At 41.6% G+C, this 18939-nt stretch overlaps 1 protein-coding gene and 1 long non-coding RNA gene across 2 annotated transcripts; both read right to left on the bottom strand.

Moving 5' to 3' along the window:
- Window positions 1-2492: 2492 nt before the first annotated feature.
- Window positions 2493-5416, bottom strand: LOC111438031. The gene is made up of 3 exons (XR_002709599.1): window positions 5060-5416; window positions 4925-4949; window positions 2493-2502 (listed from the first exon to the last, which is right to left on the bottom strand). It is a non-coding gene; the product is annotated as an uncharacterized LOC111438031 (long non-coding RNA).
- A 9926-nt stretch (window positions 5417-15342) lies between these two features.
- LOC111438034 (phosphoglycerate mutase-like protein AT74) lies at window positions 15343-18665 on the bottom strand. The gene is made up of 2 exons (XM_023075996.1): window positions 18030-18665; window positions 15343-16553 (listed from the first exon to the last, which is right to left on the bottom strand). The coding sequence occupies exons 1-2, from the start codon at window positions 18511-18513 to the stop codon at window positions 16096-16098; spliced, it is 942 nt and encodes a 313-aa protein (XP_022931764.1). The 5' UTR covers window positions 18514-18665; the 3' UTR covers window positions 15343-16095.
- Window positions 18666-18939: the final 274 nt, after the last annotated feature.

An 18939-nucleotide genomic window follows, 5' to 3' on the forward strand; every position in this document is an offset into this window, starting at 1 on the left:
GTTTTGGAAGCTTGCCTCACAAGCATCATTTCATATAAATGGTACCCCTTTTCTCGTTAGCTGTGTCAAAGGCGAGGCTATTCTAGCGAAGTGCTACACGAACCTTCGATAGTATCTCACTAGTCTCAAGAAACTCTATACTGATGTTGTCGAAGTTGGGCGTTCCTATTTCATGACCGCTTTGACCTTAGTAGGATCTACGGATACTTCGTCCTTGTCGCCACGTAACCTAGGGAAGAGACTTACCGTAACCAAAATTCACACTTTGAGAACTTGGTATACAACTTGTTCTCTCTTAGGGTGGTTAGGACTTTTTAGAGGTGTTCCTGGAGTTCCAAGTCTATTTTCGAGTACACTCGGATGTCATCAATGAGCACGATCACAAAAGTGTCTAGACAGTTCTTGAACACTCGGTTCATTAACTCTGTTGACACAACTGGAGCATTGGTGAGGCTAAATGACATACCACGAACTTATAGCGATCATACATTTCCTAAATGTTGTCTTTGGTGCGTCTTTTTCTTTACTCTTTATTCTGATATCCTGACCGCAGATCTATCTCAGAAAATATCGTTGCTTCTCTTAGTTGATCGAATTAAGTCTTCTATTCTAGGCAGAGGGTATTTGTTCTTTATGGTTCTCTTATTTAACTCTCTGTAATCGATGCACAAACGCATCAATCCATCTTTCTTCTGAACAAACAACACTGGTGCAACCCAGGGGAATATGCTAGGTCGAATGAACCCTTTATCCTGTAGATCTTGTAATTGTGCCTTGAGTTCTTTCAACTCTGCTAGCGCCATGTGGTAGGGTGCTTTAGAAATAGGCCCAGTTCCCGGCTCGAGTTCGATGATGAAGTCGACCGCTCGGGAAGGGGGTATTCCAAGTAGGTCATCTGGGTACACATCTGAAAACTCGTTTACGATTGACACGTTTTCTAGGGTCTTTTCTTTTCCTCTTACATCTACGGCACATGCTAATATAGTCCAACCGCCTTGTTGGACTAATCTCTTTGCTTTCATCATCGAGACTACCTTTGGGGGTAGCCCCGGTATTTGTGCCTTTAAATTTAAAGCTAGGTCCCACCGATGGTGAGAATATCACCTTTTTTTTTTTTTCCTTTTTGCGACATTCTATAATAGCATGGTTTGCAACTAGTCAATCCATGCCTAGTACTACGTTGAAGTCGGTCATCTTTACTACTATTAGGACTACGCTTAGAGTTTGGTCGCTACTATTGCTTAATCATTCTTTACTCTATCCTTGGTTACTACGTCTACCCTCTTAAGGGCTGCTTTCCGACCATACATACAATAAGGGTTCTAATTCAAACCCTGTCTCTGATCCCTCTCGAGGTGGGCTCTCTTCAGCCTCACCTTGTCCTCTATCTCTAATAGGAGGTCGTCCCCTTCCTCGTCTTACTCTTTCGCATGGTCTAGGCAGCATGGTTCTAGAAACCAAGATAGCATCTCTTAAGTCTAAGGCTCATTACCTATGAAATTATGCTATGCATCACATCTACTAAATTCACATCATATTGCAAACAAAATCACTCAGCATGCAACACATCACATCATGCTCTTAAATAAATACGTGAAATATCACAACAATTTCAGTAACATTAACATAAAAATGCATGCAAGTTTGAAAACGTTTTTTCTTATCTTGTGCAAGGCGTACCTGACGGTGACGGGGCATCGAACGTTGGGACCATGGAACGTGCCAAGCCTACATTGTAGGCTAGTCTACAGAATCTAAAACCTAGAGCTCTGATACCAACTGTAACGACCCTAAATTTCCACATACTCAGAGTCGCTACTAACATTTGATGCTCATCTATAATGCGGAAATAACTCTTATATGAACATAATTGATAACGTAAATTTAAAAAAAAACGTTTAAAACAACTTCTTCTCTAGAAAACACAGCCATGGTCTTACGTGTTTAAATATGAAATACTGAACATTTAGAGAAAACAAAAACAAATACAAAATAATTTAAAACAATGAAATGCAAAACAACCTATTCTAACTTAAGACTAGAAATTTAAATATGAATCTACCCTATGCACGTGCCACAGTCTCTACTCGCGATGCCGCCGTCCTCCATACAAGTGCGCCTTGCCTTTACCTGAAAAATGATGTGGCACACGGCCTGAGTATTTCAAAGAATACTCAGTAAGTGGCCCCACTATAGGGGCCATGCAAATGCAAACACATGCAATCATGATTTAGGGACCTATCTCTAATCATCTTAGGGGTGGCCTCCAGTCTCGGATAAATTGGATGTGTAGTACTTCCCTACACACGACTCACACGTGCGAGTGTGAATCCCCAGGGCGCTCGCACACCCCCTGGACCCTCTGGTCAAGCTAATATGTAGCGACGTCCGGAGGTCAGCGGAACCCCATAGTGTCATGCGCCTCATGAACACCCTCATCTGTGTGCTTTCGCACCTGTGCGCTTTCGCGCTCATCATAAGGTGCGCGTCCGCACTCATCATCTCTAGGGGAAGTAGCCCTATGCTTATGAACATACAAAATGCATGAGGTCCCTCTAAATCCATCGTAATGTCTCTTCTGACACAACCCTCTAGTCTCATCTCTTTGTTACTCTAGGTAACGCATACTCGTGGATATTTATATTAATATCATTCTCATGCTCTTAGGGTTGTGTCCTACGTCGATCTAACGACATGATGCAATATGGCACTCATCATCATCTAGCATGCTCAATATGGAAAACATCATCATATTAAGGTAAAAATCATGCAATCATCATGCTCATCATAATGCCACAACGTGCGTCAAACATATCAAGCGTCACTCAACAAAATATGTATATACCGCACATATCATCAAGCATCATAATCCACACATCATCATAACTCATACAATTATTTAGCCTATCCTATAGTAAGGCCACTTACTTGGTTGGCCTTGGCTGAAGTACTCCCTAAATCGCTAAACGTAAGCTCCCGTTCCGTGAGAGCCGCTCCCTACGTCCTCGGGGTTTGTTTCCTATCACACCGTCCACCACTTTCCGTTAGTATTTCACAATTAATTTACCTATAATTTAATAAATGTGAAATACGGCTCTGAAACGGCCTCGGATACCTTAATCGGGGCCGAAAACAGATTCGGGAGGGTCGGAACAGTGGAAACCGGGCTGAAAACAGGTGAGCCGAGCCGAACAGCCGCTGGAGCCGCCGGAGGAGCCGCCGGAGGGTCGCCGGAGGGAGCCCGAGCCGTTTGCGCCGAGCCGAGCCGAGGGACTGCCTGCGCCGTTGAGTGACACGTGGCAGTAGCAGAGAAAGCCACGTCGGGCGGCAGTGTCGGGTCGAAGCGCGGGTCGCAGCCCGGTTCGGGTCGTGGGCTGTGGAGGGCTACTGGGCCAAGTCTAATCGTTGGGCCTCGGCTTACTGGGCTGGGCCGCAGGAGTTTGGTTTGCAGGTCGGCTCAATTGGACCGTGGGTCTGGTCTGGGTTGGTTCAACTGAACCGTAGCTTCTGAGCCGGTTTGAGGTTTGGGCCGCTGAAGTTGGGCTGGGCCGAAGGTAGAGGCCAAGGGAGGAACGGGCTGGCTCTCCCGGGTTCTGGGTTCGGGTTGACCCGGATCCGTGGATCTCGTCTTCCTTACCCGACTTCGGCCGATTTTCCGGCGAGCTTTCTCTCTCTTTCCCGTGGCGTTTCCTTCGCCGATTTCGGTCCTCTTCCTTCCCTTTTCCTCTTTGTTTGTCGTCCTTCTCTCTTTTCTGGGAGTTTTGCGGCCTAAAAGCTCCTAAAAGCCATGGATCTAAGAATCGATTAAGAACCCTAATCTTTCCGACCTCGGTCACCGACGACGACGCTTAGGAAATAACACAAAACGCACCCCGAGTTATTGTGCTTTCGTTAGGGATCCCTCTTATGGTGGTAACAGGCCGTTTGATGTTACTTTGAGGGTGGTTTGAGGCCTCGTCGGAGAAACTGGACACTCGCCGACGTTTGTCCGAAATCTCTCTCTCTCTCTCCAAATTTTCTCTCTTTTCTCCCTTTGCAGGTCTCTGAAACTTTGCAGGGTGTCGTGGGTTGAGGGTGGGCGTGCTGTGGCCGTGGTTTCGCGTGGGTTCCGCGAAACTCGGCGGTTGCCGGAAAACTCGCGGGTTTTCCGGCGACTGAGTTTTTTTTTTTTTTTTTTTTTTTACTTTATTTGATTTATTTATTTATTTATTTTTATTATATGTATATATATTTTTTCCTTTCTTTCCCGGGTCGTTACAAAACCTAACTTTCCGACCTCGGTTACCGACGACGACGCTTACGAAATAACACCAAATGCCCCTGAGTTATTGTGCTATCTTAGAGATCTCTCTTACGGAAGTAACAGGTTGTTTGGTGTCGGTTTAAGGGTGATTTGAGGGCTCGTCGGAGAAACTGAACACTCGCCGACGTTTGTCCGAAATCTCTTTCTCTCGCTCGAAATTTTTCTCTCTTTTCTCCCTTTGCAGGCGTTCTGAAGATGCTGGGCTAAGGGTGGGCGCGCTGTGGCCATCGTTTCGCGTGGGTTCCGCGAAANTTTTTTTTTTTTTTTTTTTTTTTTTTTTTTTTTTTTTTTTTTTTTTTTTTTTTTTTTTCGTTTTCTCGTTTTCATTTATCATATATATATATATATATATTTTTTTTTTTTCTTTTTTTCTTTCTTTCTTTCCCGGGTCGTTACAGATCACATGCATAAACATGGCATACATAGCATTTCACTGCAAGGATCACATACATAAACATGGCATACATAGCATTTCACTGCAAGAAACACCTAACCTAGCATACATCAACAACACATATGGTGCATGCAAGGGGCCACAGGGCACGCACCAACATACATACATAACTAACGCCAACTGTAAGGTTACTTACCTCCTTGGCCTTGGCCGAAGTCACTCACAACGCTAACTCCGACACCTAACTATCTCCTATAAGATCACATGATACACTTAGAGCCATTTCACAACTAGTTCTTATGCTTAGCTACTAAGGTACGTCCCTATCGCAAACTATTTTATCAAAATGGAGTTATAATGACCTCAGATGGTTGAAACAAGGGTGGGAATGGTTCCAGAAGGGTCAAAAACCTAGGAATTGGTATATTATACGTATGTCGCGCCACCAAGCCGCAAGTGCAACGAAGCCGCCGACAACGTCGAAACTAATGGGCTACAAAGGACACTAACGGCGCAGGGTTCCTGGATGCGTCTCTGGGTTGGGCCGAAAGGGAACGAGGCCCAATGGTAGTGTCCGAGCTCGGCCCGTGAGGTGCGGCCTGTGTGCTGACCGAGACGAACTCGCGGAGTGTCGAAGGGTCAACCTGCGGCCGCCGCTTCGTCTTCCTCGCCCGAAAGCCTCAACAACCCTAATCAAAGAACTCGATTACTATCGCCGGTGGAATGGTCGTCGTCCATCCGTCTATCTCTGGTGGCGTGTCTATCCCTCCTTGTCCGACGTACCCTAGCACCGGTTTGCTCCTATCTAAGGACTCACAGAAGTCTGAAGTCTCGAGACGTTTCCGATTCCTCACCTAAACCTTTCGTCTCCTCCCTCATAGGTACGACAGTGGCTCAAAAAGAAAAGACGGCTACTAAGGTGGTTAGGGTTTAACATGGGGACTCAAGGAATTAATACGCCCTTGTTGGCAAGGCATGCCTCACCGAAAATCTCGCGATTTCTGGTGAGATTTAAGGCGTTGGTTTTTTTTTTTTTTGCCTTTTTGAAACCCATATCGTTACAATAAGCCTATAAATATTGGAATTGTTTAACTCTTTAAGCAATAGAGTGAGAAACAATAATAAAGCATTGCAGATTTGATCTATTTTATCTTTTCCTCTCTCTTCCAATATCCCTTTCCCCAACAAATTTTGTATTAGAGCCAAGTTCTTGACACGAGAGTTAGTGATTATATTTTTTTACAAAACGAAAATGACAGTAGTTGGCTTTTCTTCCTTTGCACCGCTATTACCAATTTTTAATGGTGAGAAATATGAGTGGTGGAGCATCAAGATGAAGATCTTGCTCAGATCGCAGGAGCTATGGGACTTGGTGGAGCACGGGTTCGTTGATGTATTAGAACCCACAATAGAAGAAAAGGAGAGACTAAGAGAAACCAAGAAAAATGATGTCAACGCTCTGTTCATTATTCAGCAAGCAATTCATGAGACTATTTTTTCTCGAATTGCAGCAGCAACCACATCAAAGCAAGTATGGTCAATTTTACAAAAGGAGTTTCAGGGAGATTCAAAGGTCACAATAGTGAAATTATAATCTTTAAGACGTGATTTTGAAACTCTGCTCATGACGAATGATGAATCAATTACAAATTTTTTGTCAAGAGCAATGGCAATAGTCAGTTAGATGCGTACCTATGGAGAGAAAATTTGAGACGAAACAATTGTTGCAAAGGTGTTGAGAAGCTTAACTTCAAAGTTTGACCATGTGGTGGCGGCCATAGAAGAAACTAAGGACCTATCAATACTCTTCATTGATGAACTAATGGGCTCGCTTCAAGCTCATGAGTCAAGAATCAATAGATCATAAAAAAGGAATGAAGAAAAGGCTTTACAAGTGAAGGAGACAACCAACAACAAAGGCAACGAAAGAGAAAATATTCATTTAGCAGGTAGAAATGAACAAAGTAATATAAGAAATGTCATACAATGTTATCCATTGCAGAAAGTACGGGTACATAAAAGCTGATTGTTGGTATAAAGATCAACAAATGAATTTTGCAGCAGAAAATGAAGAAGAAGAAAAGCTTTTTATGGCGTGTACTCGTTTTAATCCAAAGAAAGGTGACTTATGGTTTGTTGACAGCAGATGCTCTAACCATATGACAGGTACCAAGTCCTTATTCCAAGAGCTTGATAAGACGTAAAGAATTAAGGTGCAACTTGGAAAAACAAAAGAAATGCAAATTGAGGAAAAAGGCACAGTGAAAGTCGAAACTAGTCATGGTAAGATAAAACTAGATAATGATACAAAAGAGATTATAGTTAAAGCTTCTCCAAATGAAGAGACGAGGGTCAACTCCAGTGCATCTCCTAATGCCTCCACTACAACACAAAATTTGTCAAATTCATCATCTTCAGTATCACTAAATAGCAAATCTTCTATTGAATAATTCTCGGATGAGACACCTCCAAAGAAGTATAAATCTTTAGCTTACATATATGCCTCATGTCAATTTGCTCTTACTATTTCAGACCCTATAAGTTATGAAGAAGCAGCTGAAAAAGAAGAGTGGAAGAAAACCATGGTAAAAGAGATGTAGTCCATTGAGAAAGTCATGGTAGAAGAGATGCAGTCCAAGAAAAATGAAACATGGGATATGGTTGACTTGCCAAACAAAAAGTTCTATGGAGATTTACATGGGACATGCAGCCAGCCCATTGCGGTGGCCTGTTTATTAGTTTGATGAAAATTTACAAGAAAAGGTCTATATAACACAACTAGAGGGATTCATAAAGAAAGACAAAGATACAAAGATATACAAGCTAAGAGAGACATTATACGGATTAAAGCAGACATACTTACCAAGGTTTTGTCAAAAGAAAAGTTCTGCTACTTCAGACAATTACTTGACATGTGCAACTTTGAATCAAGGGAGAGAGTTGAAATATGATTCAAAGTATTCAAAATTGAGATATAATTTAAAGTTATGATTGAAAGTATTCAAAATACGAAGATTTTAGGAGATTGTTAGTAGATTTGAATTTATGTAGGATTTCCATAATTTATTATTTGTGGTTGGTGTATAAGCTTATAAATATTGAAATTGTTTAACTCTCTAAGCAATAGGATGAGAAACAATAATAAAGCAGTACAGATTTGATCTATTTTATCTTTTTCTTATCTTTTTCAATATCCCTCTCCCCAACATAATGTATCCTTCACATAAACGAATCAATTTTTGGTAATTCGAAAACCATACCTTTATCCTTTGAGTATTTTCAGGCCCTTGATATGAAGATACCATAATGTCGAGTATCTTTTGTGCTAGCAACAAGAGCACCTAAGAAAAAAAAAACTCAATTGCCGGAAAATCCGCGAGTTTTTCGGCGACCATCGAGTTTCGTAGATCCCACGCGAAACGACAACACACCCCGCTCAGCCTTCAGCCCAAGACTCCCAGAACACCTCAAAATACCTGCAAACAGAGAAAAGAAAGAAAATACAAAAATACGAGTGTGTGTGTGAGAGAGAGAGAGAGAGAGAGATTTCGAATAACGTCTGTGAATGTAACGACCCTAAATTTCCACATATCTAGAGTCGCCACTAATGTCTCATGCTCATCTCTAATGCAGAATAAAGACCTAAGCATGCTCATCTTTATTAGCGGAAAAATTTAAAACTTCAAAATACATTAAAACATTGGAAAACACTGCCGGACTTACGTGTTTCAAACATCGTGCTGGAGTTCAAAAAGATAAAATAAAACGATTACAAATTAATTAATATAAATGAATGAAATGCAAACGCCCTATCCTAACCAAGACTAGGAATTAAATATGCAACTATCCTATGCACGCGCCACAGTCTCTGATCACGATGCCACCGTCAACTGTACATGGGAGCCTTGCCTTTACCTAAAAAACAATATGGCACACTTTCGAAGAAATACTCAGTAAGTGACCCCACTATAGGGGTCATGCTAATGCAAACACATGCAATCATGAATAGGGACCTATCTCTAATCATCTTAGGGGTGGCCTCTAGTCTCGGACAAATTGGATGTGTAGTACTTCCCTACACAAGGCTCACACGTGCGAGTGTGAGTCCCAGGGCGCTCGCACACCCCCTAGACCCTCTGGTCAAGCTAATCTGTAGCGACGTCCGGAGGTCAGCGAAACCCCATAGTGTCATGCGCCTCATGAACACCCTCATCTGTGTGCTTTCGCACCTGTGCGCATTCGCACTCATCATAAGGTGCGCGTCCGCACTCATCATCTCTAGGGGAAGTAGCCCTATGCTTATGAACATACAAAATGCATGAGGTCCCTCTAAATCCATCGTAATGTCTCTTCTGACACAACCCTCTAGTCTCATCTCTTTGTTACTCTAGGTAACGCATACTCGTGGATATTTATATTAATATCATTTTCATGCTCTTAGGGTTGTGTCCTACGTCGATCTAACGACATGATGCAATATGGCACTCATCATCATCTAGCATGCTCAATATGGAACACATCATCATATTAAGGTAAAAATCATGCAATCATCATGCTCATCATAATGCCACAACGTGCGTCAAACATATCAAGCGTCACTCAACAAAATATGTATATACTAGCACATATCATCAAGCATCATATAATTTATTTAGCCTATCCTATAGTAAGGCCACTTACTTGGTTGGCCTTGGCCGAAGTACTCCCTAAATAGCTAAACGTAAGCTCCCGTTCCGTGAGAGCTGCTTCCTACATCGCCGGGGTTTGTTTCCTTAATTGGGGCCGAAAATAGATCCGGGAGGGTCGAAACAGTGGAAACCGGGCTGAAAATAGGTGAGCCAAGCCGAACAGCCGCTGGAGCCACCGGAGCGTCACCGGAGGGAGCTCGAGCCGTTTGCGCCGAGCCGAGCCGAGGGACTGCCGCGCCGCTGTGTGACACGTGGCAGCAGCAGAGAAAGCCACGTCGGGCAGTAGTGTCGGGTCGAAGCGCGGGTCGTAGTTCGGTTTGGGTCGTGGTTCGGGTCGCGGGCTGTGGAAGGCTACTGGGCCAAGGCTAAACGTTGGACCTCGGTTTACTGGACTGGGCCGCAAGTGTTTGGTTTGCAGGCAGGCTCAATTGGACCGTGGGTCTAGTCTGGGTTGGTTCAACTGAACCGTAGCTTCTGGGCCGGTTTGAGGTTTGGGCCGCTGTAGTTGGGCTGGGCCGAAGGCAGAGGCCAAGGGAGGAACGGGCTGGCTCTCCCGGGTTCTGGGTTCGGGTTGACCCGGATCCGTGGATCTCGTCTTCCTTGCCTAACTTTGGCCGATTTTCCGGCGAGCTTTCTCTCTCCTTCCCGCGACGTTTCCGTTGCCGATTTCGGTCCTCTTCCTTCCCTTTTCCTCTTTGTTCGTCGTCCTTCTTTCCTTTTTGGGAGTTTTGCGACCTAAAAGCTCCTAAAAGCCATAGATCTAAGAATCGATTAAGAAACCTAATTTTCCGACCTCGGTTATCGACGACGACGCTTACGAAATAACACAAAACGCACCCTGAGTTATTGTGCTTTCGTTAGGGATCTCTCTTATGGTAGTAATAGGTCGTTTGGTGTCGGTTTAAGGGTGGTTTGAGGGCTCTTCGGAGAAACTGGACACTCGCCGACGTTTGTCCAAAATCTCTCTCTCTCTCTCGAAATTTTCTCTCTTTTCTCCCTTTGCAAGTGTTCTGAAGATGCTGGGCTGAGGGTGGGCGTGCTGTGGCCGTCGTTTCGCGTGGGTTTCGCGAAACTCGGCGGCGCCGAAAAACTCGCGGGTTTTTCGGCGACTGGGTTTTTTTTTTTTTCTCGTTTTCATTTATTTATTTATTATATATATATATATATATATATATTTTTCTTTCCCGGGTCGTTACAGTGAATTTCTAATTTTCCCGACAAGTCCCAAACCACCCGAAAATCTACGCCAACCGCTCAGTTATCGTCACGAGAAGGATTCATAACGATAGCACAATAACTCAAGGTACATTTTGTGCCTTTTCGTTAGGGGTGTACACCCAACCCGAAATATAAGGTTTGGGTTGGTTTGTATTGGATTTCGAGTTTGGGTTGGGTCCATTTTTTTGAACTCGATCTGATTTAGGTTGGGTTCGAGTTCCAAAAGAAAATTATTGGGTCAACCCGGCCCAACTCGAAAATATTTAAAAAAAAAAAATTGAAGCCCAAAGGCCCAAAGTCAAGCCCAATAACTCATTGCTATAGTCTTGTCTTGTCTCTTGCCAAAGCCTAGGCCTAACATTTTTTTTTTAGCAAAACCCAATCATTACTTAATTGGTGTAAAGAAATTTTAAATAACCGATCTCTCTGTCTCCCTCTGTGCGTCCTACCCACCCTCCTGTGGGTCCTGTATCTCTCTCTGGCTTCTACTCTCTCCCTCTCTCTGTTTGGTTATTCTCTTCTCTGATTCTCTCTCCGCCTCTTCTCTCTCAACCATACAAACTTTTATCTTACTGTCTCAGCCTCTTCTCTCACAGCCTCACTGCCTTTTTCTCCCTTACATAGCCTCGCGCCAAAATACAAACTTTCAGCCAAAATACAAATCTCTCTCGACACTTATTCTCGCACAAGAAATTTGATCTCATTAGCATTCTCTCGCGTTCTTTGTCTTGTTTCTCTCTCACGCGATGTCTTTCTCTCTTTAGTCTCCTGAAACGTCATAACGGGTAAGCTTTTTCTCTTTTTGTTATATCCCCTTGCAAAGACCGATTGTATATTTTAACTTTGATGCATTCTATGGTAATCGTTCATATTGGGTTGAATGTTTGAATCATAAAAGTTCTATTTTACTTACTATAGATGGAAAACAATAATGCAACTGTATGTGCAAGTAGCTCTAGTAATTATAATACATCGAAGCCACCATTGACTGCACAATCTAAATTTAAGAAGAAGAAACCTAGTAAATCCACCGTGTGGGATCACTTTACAAGATTAGAGAACAATAATAAGAGGTGCAAGTGCAACTATTGTTCTAATGAGTATTCTTGTGATACTAATTCTAGTGGAACTAGCACGTTATGGAAGCACTTAAAAAATCAGTGTAGAAAGTACACATATAAGGTGGAGGACAAATGACAAACCATTTCAAAGTTCAATAGATGGAAAAGGTAATAGTAATATTGTTACTTCATTATTTAATCAAATAAGATATGGAGCAGCATGTGCCAAGATGATAATTATGAATGAGTTGTCATTTAAATTCGTAGAGAATGAGGGTTTCAAATTATTTTGTAGTATTGCATGTCCTAAGTTTGACCCTTTGTCAAGAGTAACCATTGCTAGAGATATATTTTAGCTCTATCTAGAAGAAAAAAAGAAGTTGCATGTCCTAAAGTTTTCTCTGTCATTGTCATAGTTGATAATGCAAGTTTCAATGATATAGCTATTTCATATATTATGAGAAGGCTTAGAAGTTGAATTCACTTGTCTTAGATGGAGAAATATTACACATGAGATGTTTGTGCTCACATAATTAACATGATTGTGAATGAAGGGCTCAAAGAAATGCATGGCTCCATTTCTAGTGTTCGCAATGCCGTGGGGTATGTTAGATCATCCCCCAAGAGATTGACAAAATTTAACGATCGTGTTGAACAAGAAAAATTAAATGTACACTTGTTTGTATGGATGTGGCGACTCAATGGAATTCCACTTATTTGATGCTTAATCGCCTTGAAATTTGAAAAAGCTTTCAAAGTATTAGAGGAAGAAGAATTAGATTATGTTGATTACTTCAAAGAGGGGATCATGGAAACAAAAGAATAGGGCCATCAACCATTGATGATTGGAAAAACGTTGTAGTGTTTGTAAAGTTTTTGAAGATTTTCTATGATGTCACTCCAAAGATGAGTGGTTCTTTATATTTGATTCTAATTCTAATTCTTAAATCGGCAACGAAAACGCCGCGGGAATGAGAGAGAAAGTTCACCGGAAAATCAGCCAAAGTCGGGTAAGGAAGACGAGATCCACGGATCCGAGTCAACCCGAACCCAGAACTCGGGAGAGCTAGCCCGTTCCTCCCTAGGCCTCTGCCTTCGGCCCAGCCCAACTACAGCGGCCCAAACCTCAAACCGGCCCAGAAGCTACGGTTCAGTTGAACCAACCCAGACTAGACCCACGGTCCAATTGAGCCAGCCTGCAAACCAAACACTTGCGGCCCAGCCCAGTAAGCCGAGGCCCAACGTTTAGCCTTGGCCCAGTAGCCTTCCACAGCCCGCGACCCGAACCACGACCCGAACTAGACTGCGACCCGCGCTTCGACCCGACACTACCACCCGACGTGGCTTTCTCTGCTACTGCCACGTGTCACACAGCGGCGCGGCAGTCCCTCGGCTCGGCTCGGCGCAAACGGCATCGGGCTCCCTCCGGTGACGCTCCGGCGGCTCCAGCGGCTGTTCGGCTCGGCTCACATATTTTCAGCCCGGTTTCCACTGTTTCGACCCTCCCGGATCTGTTTTCGGCCCCAATTAAGGTATCCGAGGCCGTTTTAGAGTCGTATTTCACATTTATTAAATTATAGGTAAATTAATTGTGAAATACTAACGGAAAGTGGTGAACGGTGTGATAGGAAACAAACCCCGGCGACGTAGGAAACAGCTCTCACGGAACGGGAGCTTACGTTTAGCTATTTAGGGAGTACTTCGGCCAAGGCCAACCAAGTAAGTGGCCTTACTATAGGATAGGCTAAATAAATTATATGATGCTTGATGATATGTGCTAGTATATACATATTTTGTTGAGTGACGCTTGATATGTTTGACGCACGTTGTGGCATTATGATGAGCATGATGATTGCATGATTTTTACCTTAATATGATGATGTGTTCCATATTGAGCATGCTAGATGATGATGAGTGCCATATTGCATCATGTCGTTAGATCGACGTAGGACACAACCCTAAGAGCATGAAAATGATATTAATATAAATATCCACGAGTATGCGTTACCTAGAGTAACAAAGAGATGAGACTAGAGGGTTGTGTCAGAAGAGACATTACGATGGATTTAGAGGGACCTCATCGGTGACGTTGATGATCGTAAGAGCACCAGCAGGATGATCTACTTTCTCTCAGGCGGCGCGATCTGCTGGCAATCAACAAAACAAAAGGTGGTTGCTTTGTTTTCCTGCGAAGCAGAATACATCGCCGCTTCAACGGCGGCAACACAGGGGGTCTGGCTTGCACGATGATGGAAGAACTCATCGGAAGAGAAAGCGATCCACCAATGCTATACGTGGACAACAAAGCTACGATCTCCCTGATCAAATATTCAGTTTTGCACGACCGGAGCAAGCACATAAAAATCAGATTCCACTACATCTGAGAATGTACAGATCAAGGGCTCATCAAGATTGATTTCATCTGAATAGATGAACAGCTTGGAGACATTTTCACCAAGTCCCTGGCGCGGGTAAAATTTGAAGAACTACGCTCCGGGTAAAATTCGGAGTTCAAATAATAAAGTAGATATACCACAACTTTTAGGAGGAGATTGTTAGATAAAAGCTATGGTTTCCTTAAATTTCGTGAGTTGTTTTTTACTTTTGAAAAATCTGAATTAACGCTCCCGTTTAAGGGAAGAGCGTAATCTTTGTTAGCCAGTTTGGCCAACTTTGGGTGCAAGTTTGTGCCCACTCCTTTCCATTTATGATTAAATTTGTTATTGAAAGTATCCAACTGAATAAGAAATAATCATCTGGTCTTAAGCAAATATTCTCTCTCCTTTGTTTTCTGTTATTTTTTTTCTTCGAAGAAGATTTCCTTCGGCCGGTTTTTACCCATCGACGTTTTTCTCTCAATTGTCAGAAGTCAACAAGAATGAGTTTAAAAACCTTTTCTTCCTATTTCTACACATGAATGATAGAGGAGTTTGAAAACCTGTTCTTTCTATTTCTACATATGAGAGAGGAGTTTGAAAACTTTTTCTTCCTATTTCTACATATGGGAGCGATGGGAGAAGGAGTTTGAAAACATTTTCTTTCTGTTTCTATGTACGGAAGGAGTTTGAAAATCTTTTATATCTATGATGAGAGATGGAGCTTGAAAATCTTTTCTTTCTTTTTCTACGAGAGGAGTTTGAAAACTTTTTCTATTTGTTTCTACCGAGGGGAAAAAGAGTTTGAAAACATTTTCTTTTTGTTTCTACCGATGGTAAAAGAAATTTGAAAACATTTCCTTTATGTTTATGTTTTGGAAAACCTTTTCTTTTTCTTTTTTCTTTTATTTGCCGGAAGAGTGACATTTTCCTTTTTCATTTCAACCTTTTCTTTCTTTTTCTATCCGACTTGACATTTTCTTTTTTTCATTTTCAACCTTTTCTGTTTCTCTTTTTTTCTTTACAAACCTTTCCTTAGGTTTCAATTTGAAAACCTTTTCTTTGAAACCTTTTCTTGTGTTTCTCTATCCTTTTCTCAATTTGAAAAAGGAGTATTTGAAAAAGATGATAGAAAAAATTCGAGAAGAATTTGAAACGAGAGGAAAACATTTTTTTTATTTTTATGTTTCTCACAAGGAGGAGTTGATAAAGTATTTAAAAGGACTCGTGTTGGTATGTCGAGATAGTTTTCTCTTAGAAGCGAGGAGTACGTAACGTGATCATGTCACATGGGATGCAGGAGAATCCCGAAACCATTAGGTATCGATGCAATGTAATAAAACACTTTATAATCATTCGTGATACGACAAAAGAAATCGATGTGTTAAAGATGCTAGAGCAGTATGCATTTCCTATCTTTCAACAAGAGAGAAAGAAGATTGAAACTAGTTACCCTTTCCGCTTTCCCTGCTGAACAACGAATCTTGACTCAATGTGTTGCCATTTGGTTTCTTGTCTCTCAACATAATGACTGATTCGAGATTCATAATCCTTCAGTATGTGTCCTGATTTTTGTTACTGTTATATGTAACAGATAATTCACTTCTCAGCCGCCCTCGCCACTACTTTGATCATAACACCACGACGTAGAGGTTTTTCTACGTGAATTTCAACACAAACCCGTCGACGACAGCCCCAGCATTGGCCATGTTCATTCATATCCACAGGAATATCCAAAATGAGTCACTTCCTAGAAAAACATACTATAACTAAATCATGAGTCTCAGACGAACCTAAATTTAAACCCCGTTACGGTGTAGTGTATGTAATATAAAAATGCATATGGCTCTTCATAATGCACATTTCAAATAAACAAACCATGAGCTATACTACGCTGATCGCCTTCACCAATTTACTGTGATGCACTTTTGACCCATCAGAGTCCTAACTAGAACATACTGCTGTGCAAAACCAAGAACACTATAAGCAGAGAAAACAATCAACGTATCGAATTCAAAGAATGTCAAAGTGTACTTGTAATGTCAAAGTGTACTTGTCATTCCTCTGTGATCACTATCCTTGAACAAGATTCAACTAGTTCATCTTGGTCTTGACACGGTTCATCACAGCTATCATTATCGTCCGAGTCGGCTAGGCTATCGAAGAAAGCATCAAGATACCAAGGACATCTTTCGTTCCATTGCCCTTTGTTGGCACTTGCTCTCCATTTCTGGTCAGATATCATCTCAGGAGAGAGTCCCCATTCCACCATTTCTTCCTCTGTGTGATGAATGGCTAAGCTGTATTCACCGCCTTCTCCCAACTGCATCACTCGACATTCGCAGTTGTCGGGATTGTTCAGGTACTCAAATTGCTCGACTGTCCATTTGAACCATTTTGTGAGAAAGACGCGAGACGTTAGCCCATGAGATATGATTATAAGGTTGAGATCTTGGGAGGGGCAGTGGCGGAGCCTGTTCATGTCTATGTCCCTCCATAAGGACTCAAGAAAGCCTGAAAAAACCAACATATCCCTCAAAGTAGTTATTATTCATCTCATGTGCATAGAACACTTGTTGAACCAAAACAAGCCACAAAAACAAGTGAAGGTTTGGACGTTCACGACGAACATTATTTAGTTACATGATACCATTTCAATTAGAGAGATTATCAAACATGGCAGGTAACGATTCTAAAGTGTCGGTCGCACTATGATTGGCCACTTTAAATAATGCTTCTCTTTCGAACAGAAAGCAACTTTCGTTTGTTTTTTGTATCTACTTTTCTAGAATAATATAAAATTAAAATGAACTTTTGATGGTCCATTTGAAAGAAAAGCTTTCAACTTAAATAGTATTGAATCCCAATACTCCAATATCTTAGAAACCTTTTACATATTATATTCTCTAAAGCCATATGAAAATGTTCTCAGCCTCCATCTTCTTGTCTCCATTCATTTCTTTATTACTGACTCTCATAATCTAAAGAGATGAATCATGTAAAATATTGCAATAGGGAAACAAAACCTATAATGCCCATTGGCTACCTGTAATCTTCTCTCTTCACTATTCATTTTCAACGATTCCAGAATCTATCTTTACTAACATAATATCAAGCCAAGTCATGAAATTATCCTTCTATGAAGCAAGTGTAAAAAAGCTTTGGAATATTATTTTGAGCACGCTCTCTAGAAGATTTACTCGCGCTAAGTTACGAACCAAAAAGAAGAAAAAAAGGGGGGAGAATGGTGGGCCAATTCTCCCTAGCGGGGTGAACAGTTGTCACTGTTTTTTTCCGAACAGAATTCCAGGCCAGGAAAAACAGTTCGGGACTGGGCGATTAGACAACTCCTAGTGCCATCTTCGAGTAGAGTCTATTCTTTCTTTCTTGTTCTTTGGAAAAGGCATTAACTCTATTGAAACTTATCCGTTTGAAAAAAGTTAAGTTATCATACTCCTGAAACTAGAAAGTGTCATCCATATCAGCAAAATATCAGTAAAACCTAAAGAGATGATGCTCCCATATATGAGATTTTGGGAAATGTTTGGCTCACAATTTTAATAACTCTATGTTTAATTGTGGTTTTTGTGATGGTTAAAGATTAGCATGTAGCATAGCCCCATTTATAAAATCTGGGTATCTCTTTACGAAGATATCAATGAATTTCTATGAAATGGTTTCACGGGATTTAGCCATACCGATTCAATCACAGCCGATGCGCAATGGGTAATGGGATTAACAAACTGTAGTTCAAGATCAACTTCTACATAAGAATTAAACCCAAATCCTTAATAATCATGCAGAGAAAAACAGAGCATATAACTAAATGAGAATGTAAATTCAAAGAGATAATAGTAGATGATATCGTATATGACTAATTCGTGAAACCAGAGATTTCAGAGACCAAGAATCAGAGCTCAATCTTCAAGTGGCAATCCATAAGAATCAAAAGCAAAGAACAATAAAGGGAAAAAATGACAAAGAACTCACTGGAAACGCGATCGTAAACATCAGCAGCGGACTCTCCTTCAGGGAAGCGGTAGAAGAATCTCCCAAATCTTTCTCTCGTCTCCTTCACAACCTTCATCCTTTCCTCCACTTGAAAATTCCCAAAATCCTGCTCTCTAATTCTACACTCCTCTCTGACGCCAATAATCCTCTTTTTCGAAAACGCGCGGCCGATCTCGCGGAGTGTGGATCGGGCGCGGTCGTAGGGCGAAACGTAGAAGTAGACTCGCCAATGAGGGTTCGTTCCGTCATTAGACAACAATCTATGGAGCTTGATACCGGCGTTTCGAGCTTGAATCAAACCCTCTTCTGTTAATGGGACTTTGTAATCGGGGGTTGTGGTGTAGGTCGCGGAGTTGAGATTGCCCTGAGATTCACCGTGGCGGATCAAGATAATGCGCTTTGGGAGGATGGTGATTGGCTTCCGATGGCTGTGATTCTGCTCGGTTTCGATCTTCGGTCGCATCGGTTTCCAAGTTGGGATCAAATTTTTTGGGTTTTTGTTCTTCAGAAACGAATCAAATTCTCGATTTGAGAGATGGGAAATGGGAATTTGGGGATTTGCGTTGTGTTTAATCGGTAGGTCTCAAATTCAATCGTCCATATCTGAAGATTTCAGAGATCATAATATAATTTTATTAATTTATAATAACCATCTTTTCACATTTTCATTTTTTAATATTTTAGTATCAATTAGTTTTTAATTATCATATTTATTTTAATTGTATTAAAAGAAGTTCAATATCTCCGAAAATCTCAAATTTATTTAGTTTGATTGGATTGGATCTCCCCAGGCCTCTTCCTGTTATCCCGAGTTCGTTTTCGGGTTGGGTTCAGGGCCCAGGCACCCTTCTCCTCTCCTCCTAATCCGTTAGTTGTTCTTTTCGAATTT

Source organism: Cucurbita moschata, unplaced genomic scaffold (genome assembly GCF_002738365.1).
Source record: "Cucurbita moschata cultivar Rifu unplaced genomic scaffold, Cmos_1.0 Cmo_Scf00069, whole genome shotgun sequence".
Taxonomy (NCBI): domain Eukaryota; kingdom Viridiplantae; phylum Streptophyta; class Magnoliopsida; order Cucurbitales; family Cucurbitaceae; genus Cucurbita; species Cucurbita moschata.